The sequence below is a fragment of the Chaetura pelagica genome, unplaced genomic scaffold (assembly GCF_000747805.2).
Source record: "Chaetura pelagica isolate M959 unplaced genomic scaffold, ChaPel_1.0 scaffold507, whole genome shotgun sequence".
NCBI classification, from domain to species: Eukaryota; Metazoa; Chordata; class Aves; order Apodiformes; family Apodidae; genus Chaetura; species Chaetura pelagica.
In genome coordinates this window covers 185,171-195,782 of record NW_009953902.1, presented here as the reverse complement: position 1 = coordinate 195,782, position 10,612 = coordinate 185,171, and the positions used below count along the sequence as shown (strand labels likewise).

Sequence of the window (10,612 nt, the reverse complement as noted above, 5' to 3'; positions counted from 1 at the left end):
TTCTGCTCTTTCTCCTCAGTGAAATTCTTCTTCCCTGTTCCTGACTCACATCCCTCCACTCCCTGGTACCTTCTCACTGATTTCTTTTGCTGTCTCATTCTCTCTCTGGCACATATTTTGTGCTGCTATTGCCTTGGACAAGAACCAGTTCTCTCCTCTTGCCTTTAAGTGTTTTCATTTCACTCTCCCAAACATAAAACATCAATTTCCTCATTAATGAATTTTTCCCATTTCTCCCCTGCAGAACAATTGTTCTGTGTCTTTTTCTTGGCTGGGTGAAGACTCCAAGGCCTGCGGGTGCTGTTTGTGGAGCACAGCAGAAGACTGACACAGCTAGATACAAACCAGGCAAAATACAGCATTAATCAAACAGCAAAATGCCAAATAAGACTTGGCAAGTTCTCTGGCCAGGACCTGCTGAGGATGAAGGCCCTTAATGAGCACTTCAGTGGTGGGTTTCAAACCCATAGTTACTGGCAGTCAGAGTCAGCATTCCATTCTTAATTAGAAATTTAAAAAAGGAATAACAATTCCTTCCTCTTGTTCTGTAAAACCAAGACTAAGTTGCCAGCATTATTCTATCTGTGTATTTTTAGAAAAATCTGTTGCTTTCACATCATGTGATATTAATCAGAAGGAAAATTTCTGGGTTTGGTTTGTTGTTCTTTAAAGGCTTTGGCTGCTGGTAGGAACAGCAAGACAAGGAGCCTACCAGGGTCACCTAAGTTCCAGCAAACTCAGCAGCCCATGGTGCATCAGTGTCCACCTCCCCTCTCACCAAACCATAGAATCACAGGATGGTGAAGGCTAGAAGACCTTAAAGATCATCTAGATCCAACCCCCTGCATGGGCAGGGACACCTCCCACCAGCCCAGGCTGCTCCAAGCCCCATCCACCCTGCCCTTCAACACTGCCAGGGATGGGGCAGCCACAGCTTCCCTGGGCAACCTGGCCCAGGCTCTCACCACCCTCACACCAAAGAATTCCCTCCTCATGTCTCACCTCAATCTCCCTCTTCCAGTTTTAATCCATTCCCCCTCATCCCATCACTCCCTGCCATTATCCAAAGTTCTGGTCCCTGCTGTACACAAAGGATGTGGACAGGCTGGAGAGGGTCCAGAGAAGGATGATCAGAGTACTGGAGGACCTGCCAAGTAAGGAGAGGCTGAGAAAACTGGGTTTGTTCACCCTGGAGGAAAGGTGGCTCAGGGGAGACCTTATGACCATGTTCCAGTACTTAAAGGGTGGCTCCCAAGAAGATGGAGACTCCCTATTTTACAAGGAGTCACATGGAAAAGACAAGGGGTCATGGGCACAAATTGATCCTGGGAAGATTCTAGTTGGGACACAAGAGGTAAACTTTTCCCCGTGAGGAGAGTCCAACATTGGAGTAGTTTCCCAAGGGAAGTAAGTGGTGGATTCCCCCACATTGGACAGTGTGAAGTCTCAGCTGGACAGGGTGCTGAGCCACCTCATATCAACTAGAGTAGCACCTAGAAAGGCTGGACCAGATGATCCTTGAGGTCCCTTCCAACCTGGCACTCTAGGATTCTATGAAATGAGCAAGGATTCCTTTAGCACATCTGGCTGGTGCAACCAATACTCAAAGTGGTAATTTACTATGACAAATATATTGCAATCTCACACACATCCCAGTAGGGAAACTAGCACATAAAGACTTCAGAAGGCCACACTCAAGCCCGAGCAGCTTACAAATGTCTTGGTTTCTTTACATGCCTAAGGATCAAGGTGAACTACCCGTGGTGAGAATGAATACCTATAAATAATAATTAGCACGATTCATCTTCAAAGCTTTTTACAGCTATTAACTGCTCATTGGCCCTAACAGCCCTGGGAAGTACTGCAGGGGAGTCTTTTATGAGAGAAAAGAGAGACACCAAAAAAAAAGCATGATCTTCAGGACCAGGCCCACTAACTAGGTGTTACAGTGACTTTCAGCACGTTTGCTACTCGAGGTTCCAGGCCACGTACCAGCAATTACCCTGGGCTTAGCAGAACAAATACTAGTAGGTTACCAGCTTCTGAGGTCTCTTTCCATTCATGTTTCTACCCTCTGGTGAGCATAAACTAGCTGGTACCATGGAATTGATCACGAGTAGTAAATGAGCTCCCTGATGACTTAGCTCACGTCTCAGTAACTTGTTTGTATGCTCAGAGCCTGAAGGATCAGGTAGGGATCAGCCTGCAGAGGAGCTGAAGACTGACAGCTGGTGGACAGCTGGATTTTGGGAGCTCATGAATATCAAAAGGCCAGTGCCACATTCAGCACTAAAGAGCTTTTTTGGAAAAGAAACAAGTATCAAAGTAAAAAAAAAATCCCAACATATAATAATCACAATTCACATCTGACTCTGGCCTTTGGCTTTGCCTTGCTTGGAGGTCCTTCCTCCCTCCAGAACATGACAGTGTTACAAATGAGCTGTGCAACTGAAGAACCATCTCAGTTCTCAAGGCCACAGCTGATGGTCCTAGTGAAGTCACCTTTATTTGAACTTGTTTAGAGCCAATGCTTTTGTTGACATGAAAAATATGAAAGTGATGTTTATTTAAAAACACAAACCTGAAATGGTTTATTTAACAACACATCTTCAACACAATCAATTTGTGCTGCAAACCTTTGGCAGAGATTAAGAGGCTGAACATTGTTCTACCTGGTTCTTAAGAAAGAAGTGGCCTGGAATGCAAAAAGGCTTCAGCACATTATCCTTCCCCACCCTAACGAATCTGAGGCACATCCAAACCCACTTTCCACGGTACACAATTCTCACCCAGCTCCTGGAAGGAGCTGAATGGCTTAACTTGTACAGACCAACAGAAACAGTACCAAGAAACTCAAATACAACATGTCCAGCAGAGAAAAGCCATTTAGATGCAGGCCATTTCATTATGCAAAAGGAAAGCATCACTACAGTTTCTAACTTTTTATTGTACTATCCTTCTTCCTTATCCTTCCCCTTGGGATTTTTTCTTTTTTAAGAGACAATTTTTCTTTTTTTAAGAGACATGATGAAAGAATGTCAAGTTGGCAGAACTTCTCAGAAACCTCCAAGAAAAAGAATTAAAAGATGAACTGTTGAAACGCACTGAAGAGTTTGCTGCAACATCTGACACGTCATGCACAGCTTCAGTGTCATCTTCCATGACAAGGAGGGAGTGAGAAGAGAGTAAAAATACCAGTGAGTAACTTGACTTCACCACTGGGGTTGTGAGTGACAAAGAATGAGGAGCACACTGAGGAGTGACTCAGATGGTTTATAATCTTCCCCCCTTTCTACACCACAGCGTAACCACCAGGACTGAAATAAAAGCTCCAACCAACTCATTTGGAAGGTGACAACACTCCCTTAAATCTACAGAAACATTCCCATGTACAATTATTCTCAGAAATATGAGCCAGCAGGAAACCCTAGGCAGGGTGTGCCTGACCTAATTCTACTGTCTGCTCCTTTAGAACAAGATTTATTTCTAATATCATTGTATGCCTTTCACAAAAGTTCAGCCTTGCTTTGGTATCTTAAAGGACATCCATGGAACATGCCAAAAAGTCTCTCTAAACATAAAAGTAGAAAAAATAAATTAGCAATGACTGAATTCCTCCTCTGGAGAGAAAAAGGGAAATCTCCTGGGCTTAAGATAAATCATGAGAAGCATTTCCTGTACGTAAGGATTAGGGAACCAGAACAAGGTCTATGTCTAAAGCACAAAAGGGAGGGCAGCACAGAGATACCCAAACCAGGGGAGATCTTCTGGCTAAGGCTTTGCTGGGCTGTACACAACATGTGGATATGTCTGCTGGAGGAGATGTGGTGCAGCTGTAGCAGCCCTGCACTAGGCTGGGTTAGTGACCTCTGTCATGTCACACATGCCAGTCACACTCAGCTCCTGGAGTTCCCAACATAAGGAGGACACAGAGCTCCAGGAGAGAGTCCAGAGGAGACCATGGAGATGATGGGAGGGCTGGAGCAGCTCTGCTCTGGAGCCAGGCTGGGAGAGTTGGGGTGTTCAGCCTGGAGAAGAGAAGGCTCCAGGGAGACCTGAGAGCAGCTTCCAGTGCCTGAAGGGGCTCCAGGAAAGCTGGGGAGGGACTTGGGACAAGGGCTGGGAGGGATGGGATGAGGGGGATGGATGAAAAGTGGAAGAGGGAGATTTAGCCAAGACATGAGGAGGGAATTCTTTGGTGTGAGGGTGGTGAGAGCCTGGCCCAGGTTGCCCAGGGAAGCTGTGGCTGCCCCATCCCTGGCAGTGTTGAAGGGCAGGTTGGATGGGGCTTGGAGCAGCCTGGGCTGGTGGGAGGTGTCCCTGCCCATGCAGGGGGTTGGATCTAGATGATCTTGAAGGTCCCTTCCAATCCAAACCAGTCTATGATCCCTTGTGTTGGGGGCTTCAGAACTGGATGCAGTGCTCAAGACAACATGAGGTATGAGGTTGGCCCCTTGCTGGCACCTGCAAACATTCCTGTGCCACAGAAGAACAACATAGAAGTGCATTCACCTGAATTGCATCAGATACAAAATCCACCTGGGGCCTCTAACATGCTTCTCTCATACCTGCTACTGATCCTGTTTTGATTTTCTGCTACAGACACCAAGTTAACCAGACAATAAAAGGTTGATTTATAGGTTGAACCAGCACAGGCATGTTACAAAAAGCTTCTCCCTTGTTATGAAATGATTCTATCAATCTTCAGTGGATCCATTTTCCATCTGGCCTTGAAATATAAATGGAAAATCATGTCCAGCAGGACTGATGCAATGCAGGACAGCCTGCAAATTCTGGCAAGAGACAGCAAGGAGGCTGATGAAATGCTCAATTGTTTGCTCCTATTCTGTGCATAGAGCTTCACTGTTAGCAAAGCTAACAGACCTTCTGGTTTGCTGGAGTCTTAACAAAAATCCACTGTTTCTCCAAATGCAATTCAAAACTTCCAGTCTGAAAAATGGTTTAACACTGCACACCCACACCTAGGTTTAAGATTCAGGGTTGTCCAGGTTCTTCCATAAATGCCAGCACTTGGTTTACACCCCAAAAGCTGGTGCAGGTGGCACCAACCCACCTCAGTGCCTCACACTGACAGCATTACTTCTTTTTGCCAACCTACAGTCAATCACCCAGACTAACATGCAAGAAACTTGGTGAGATGTATTAACCTGTGAGGGTGGTGAGAGCCTGGCCCAGGTTGCCCAGGGAAGCTGTGGCTGCCCCATCCCTGGCAGTGTTGAAGGGCAGGTTGGATGGGGCTTGGAGCAGCCTGGGCTGGTGGGAGGTGTCCCTGCCCATGCAGGGTTTTGGCTCTAAATAATCTTTAAGGTCCCTTCCAACTCAAACCAGTCTGGGATTCTATGTTTCTATGAAAATAGGAAAGTTTTATCATGGCAGCCTCATCAACTGTAATAGATTAAGTTTATCCACTATTGTCCTACTACTGGCTGCCTCAGAAGGGAATAAACCTTCTGATGAAGTCAACAGGTTAATGCAATGCCAAAGCTACCACCCTCCCTGTGAGGTTCAAGGTACTAGTATTAAAGAGCACAACCAAGTAACCTATAAAGGCTGGTTCCACTATTCACACTAGTGGGTTTAAAGGAGTCAGCTGAAAAACTACAGTTCTTAGATTTATTCCTTGTAAAGAGCTTAAGACTACAGTAATGGCAGCTTTGCTCATGCTCCCTGATTAAATTCAGCCAGCAATTTCAGTAAAGTTGGCCACACCAATATAGAATATATACCTCCTCTCCAGGCAGAAGGATGGAGCATGCAGACCTGACCAGGGTGAGGGGAAAAAGCCCTGGTGAAAGATGAGCTGTTGCAAATATAAGCAGGATCATCCTCTCTAGAGACAGGAAAAACAAATGTTCCCCTGCTGCAACACAGAATACTGAGCAAAATAAAAGCTTTAAGCCAGGTGACACTGAGTTACAGTTTGTTATCACCTGTGTCAGATGAAGCTACAAATATTCATGTATAAATTTTCAACAGGGAACAGCAGCACCAGGGGTTTGCTCTCTCTGTTCCACAGGTTTCTACAAAACTACTTAAAAAGCTTTCAGAAAACATACCAACAAGTTTTAACAAAGCATAAAAGCAAGACCTGCCTTTACCTGTTAGCATTTTAAAATCTATTTTCCTTCTTAGGCAGTTAATCTAACTTTCAAACCCACACCAGTTCCTGCACTACAGGAAGTCAAGCTGCTCCATGATAAGCTACACAAAAAAGTAAGAACACAAGAGTATTTCTGGGAAGGCTCTGACCCCAAATCCAACGTGCCTGCAGCAATCCCAACTTCTGAACAGAAACAATCACCCCCTTTTCCTACTGGAACTCTGGAGCAAACCCTCCAACAAGAACCCCTTCTCAAACACCACAGCTCCTTACTTACTGGCGGCTCATACGTTCCCAGTGCTACCAGCACCAATATCCTGAAATCCTTCTCTCATAGAGGGAAGCACCAAGTCCCAGCAAAGCTTGACAGTTTCAACTGTTTGTGCAGCAATGGTCACTCCCCCAAACCCCAGATGTCTGATTCACTGAAGTATTTCAGTTTAAAAGTCCTGCCTCCCCTCAGCTGATTCATGAAAAGTTGGCATTTAAAAATCTGGTAACAAACAGCTTCATTTTAAGACTCGTATTTTCAGCAAAAGTTCTCCCTCCTCCCCCCCCCAAATAAAATATCTCTCTCCCAGAGTCCTGGTTCAGCCTGTTTGGGCAGGAATTGTGTGGAGGAAAAGGTGCAGTTTTATTAAATCCTTGATGCTGTCTGGTTCAAAACCCTCCTGCCACTCATCTCTGAAGCAGGCAGAAAGGATTTAACTCCCAGAATTTCTGAGTATGTACATAACCATGTGCACCCACATTCCCCAGTCCAGAAGACCTTGGACTTCGGCTCAAATTTATAGGAAGTGAGAATAAAATGAGTTATTTTGATATGTCAATGCCCATAAAATGCATTGCTAAAGAGCCCCAGTAAAAAGCAGGAGCTTCTCTCAGTGCTGGGTGCCTGAGGACAGCCTGGCAGAGCCACTACACATTGATGTCACCTGGAAATTTTACCCTCTGTCAGCTCAAATATTAAATCCCTCTATTCTGTGCTTCAAGCTTTTCCCCCAAGATACACCTGAATGATTCAGAGGCTGCTCCAAACACAACTCCGCAGAACAACGGGATTAAATATATCACATCTCATCAAGAATAGATCACTTTGAATGCAAACAGAACCTGAAGAAGTAGAAAACTCTTCCTCCTGACTCACACCAGTGATAAAGTGTGTGCTGACTAGTTGTGAAGTTTGATCATTACGTAGCACCTGATTAAAACCAAGCCAATCAATCCATCATAATAAAAACAACTTGTCACTAATTCATGACCTCACTCCTGTTTTTTCTGTATGTAGATACAACGTCCTGCCAGGACTGGTTATTATATTTGAGGGCAAGCTTTTCATTCTTCAGTGTCTATTATCTAGTCTGTCCAGATCTGGGTGCAATAAAGCACTTGTAGCCCGTTAAGGAGGCTGGGGATGTACAGAAAGAGCCTCTGACCACCCTGTGCCCCCCAGGGGGAGGCAGGTTGCCATCATCCAGCACTGTGACCACTCACACAGAGCATGGGATGCTCAGGAGCAAGGCAGCTTGTTGCACTTTCTAAGCACTCACCCCAAAAATCAGCAGGGAGGAGCCAGCAGGGTGCAAATTAACACTTCAGCTCACAACTGAGGGGCTGAACACACCACAACCCCTCCTGTCTCCTTCACCACAAAGGCCCCAGGAGGGCCAGTAAAGCAGCCAGGCTCTGAAGCCCAGCATTGGAGCTGCTGCCACCATCACCTGCAATGCAGGGTCCCAACACCCAGCCTGCAGCACCAGGAAGGATAAACTTCCCTCTCTGCTCTTGACACAGCAATCAGCCAGTGTGGATCCACCAGAGATGAGAATTAGTGTGTTAAGAATCAGTGTCACTGAAACACAACAGTTTTAATACGAGTGGATTATTTCACAACAGAACATTGGCTGGGAGCATATTCAGACTAAACCAAAATTCCTGTCCTCACTTACTGAGCTTTTAGTTTCCCACAAAAAGTGACCTGATGTTTCACCCACAGCAAAAAGCACCTTACTTGCCTTGACTTTTATTTTAGAAAGGCTGTGAGCAGCTTAAACTCCACCTTCCTTCTCTGGAAGGGTTCCCAACAAGTAACTGCTAAATCATTCCCAGCTCATCTGCTACAACTGCCATTCATTTTTAACCAATTGCAGGGGAGCAGCTTGAAAACTAACAATAGAAGGCAGAGGTTTGAAAGTTGAATGCAGTTAGAGTAGCTGTTCACCAAAGAGATTTCAGAATAAGAGGATAAACGGGGGGGGGGGAAGAAACCACAAAAAAACAATCAGGGAAGCTGCAAACTGATTAATGAAATGCAGTTAAATTTGACAGTAAATATTGCAGTCTTGGTTCGTCTGTAGCTCAGTCAGGAGGAGCTCTGTGCTTAGTGATGGATCTGAGTGAGCTCGGATCTACCCTCCACCCACCTCTGCCTCTGGAGAAGGGCTGGACCAGGGGGACAGGGATGGGGAGGGCACAGCATGACAAGCCAGCTCCTCCACCCCCAGCACGGGGCCCTCGGTCACTGATCTCTGCTCCAGCAGCAGTTTGTGTCCAGTGTGGCAGAGCAGGCTCAGGCTTGGCAAAACTCAAGTGTCATAACCCAGCACAGGAAATCTTTCTAGCTTTGGTAATAAGACAGGCTGGGCTGGGACCCCTGCCAGGCACCCACCTGGGAACCCTACCAGGCATGGCCATATCTCACCACCACAGCAGCACGAGTTGCTGGAAGCCACCTCAGATAAAGCCCTGAAGCTCCAGCTGTCCTGAGAGGCTGAGACACTCCATGAGAGCAGAGGCACCAAGTGAAGACCTGTCTGCAAAACAACTGAGCCCTTTGAATCCCCTTTAATTCATGTTAAGACACAGACAATAACAAAATCCAAACCAAACATGAGATCTGCCTTCTAGAGCCACATAGTAAAATCTGCACCTAAAGTATTCCAAACCCAAAACAAACAGAAGAGTTTTATTTAGCACAATTGCAGCTCTTCAGGAAGGCTCATCTTGATTTATTTTTAGGGAAGCAAGAGCAGGGGCTAACATTTCAGTTAGGTAAAGCCAACTATTAGAACTCTGTCAATTTATGTCAGCAGGGAACTTGACACCTTATTTTCAAGAACTGAAAAACATCTTGCTCAAGAGTTCAAAATAACTAAAGTTTATGATAGAACATTGGCACCTCCTGCTTTGTTTACATGTCTGGATAAATATTTTACATGTCAAGCATAGTTATAACACTTTCTAAGAATATTCCATTACATTCTTCCTTATGTGACTAATAATTCTTGCACAAAAATATTTGGCTAGTGTCGTGTTTCAGCAAAATTAGCCAGGAACTCTGTGTTTTGTGGCAGTTTAATAAAAAAATAAAGGGAAAATACCACTAAGAAAAAGACAAAATTAAAAAAGCAGAGAGCAAGCCTATTTCAACACACAGAATGAGGTGCTGGTGCAGAGGAAAGGTGCCCATGTGAAAAAGCAGAGAGCAAGCCTATTTCAACACACATCTGCTGATGCAGAGGAAAGGTGCCCATTTGTGCACTGAATAAGGTCACTTTTAAAAGTGGAAAGCTCTAAAGTGGAAAGACATTCCAGAAAAGTCCACCCCAGCTCATTTTTAATTTGACAAGTAAGCAACCCATCAATATGCTAGCTAAAATTGCAGCTGGCTTTGTGAGTGTTTATCTCAAAGACAACAGGAAAAAGACAAGCTAGGGTTTGTAAAAATTCATCTATTTCAAGGAAACAGACTTCAAAGTCTGTCCTTGAGAGGAATATTCAACTCCTCTTCTGAGTAACACAAGAGGTTCACAAATAAATTAGCATCTTCCAGTCACCGAGCTTATGCATTATTTTAATAACTCCTTAACAAGAAGATGGGACTTAGTGTAGAGCCTACTAATTAAAGGGTCTATTAATGTACAAAGAAGCTCCCTCTAACCCTAGGATTTCAACTCAATCCCAATCAGACGTGATCAAAACTGTGACATTTTAGAGGTCTTGATATGGACAGCATGAAATGAGTTTGTTTGCACTTGTCAGGATAGCACTTGGTTAGACCAGACATGTCCAAAAATCATGGAATCACAGGATGGTTTGGGTTGGAAGGGACCTCAAGATCATCTAGATCCAACCCCCTGCATGGGCAGAGACACCTCCCACCAGCCCAGGTTGCTCCAAGCCCCATCCAACCTGCCCTTCAACACTGCCAGGGATGGGGCAGCCACAGCTTCCCTAGGCAACCTGGGCCAGGCTCTCACCACCCTCACATCAAACAATTCCCTTCTCATCTCCAACCTCCAGCTCCCTCTCCCACTTTTCATCCATCCCCCTCATCCCATCCCTTCCTGCCCTTGTCCCAAGTCCCTCCCCAGCTTTCCTGGAGCCCCTTCAGGCACTGGAAGCTGCTCTCAGGTCTCCCTGGAGCCTTCTCTTCTCCAGGCTGAACACCCTAACTCTCCCAGCCTGGCTCCAGAGCAGAGCTGCTCCAGC

The 10,612-nt window shown here is 45.4% G+C and overlaps 1 protein-coding gene across 1 annotated transcript in view; it reads left to right on the top strand.

Moving 5' to 3' along the window:
* The first annotated feature begins 3,135 nt into the window (after positions 1 to 3,135).
* ETV7 (ets variant 7) overlaps positions 3,136 to 10,612 on the top strand; it is a 22,837-nt gene continuing 15,360 nt past the window's right edge. The window contains 1 exon segment of the mRNA XM_010001394.1: positions 3,136 to 3,174. Within this exon segment, the coding sequence (XP_009999696.1) occupies positions 3,136 to 3,174 (39 nt within the window).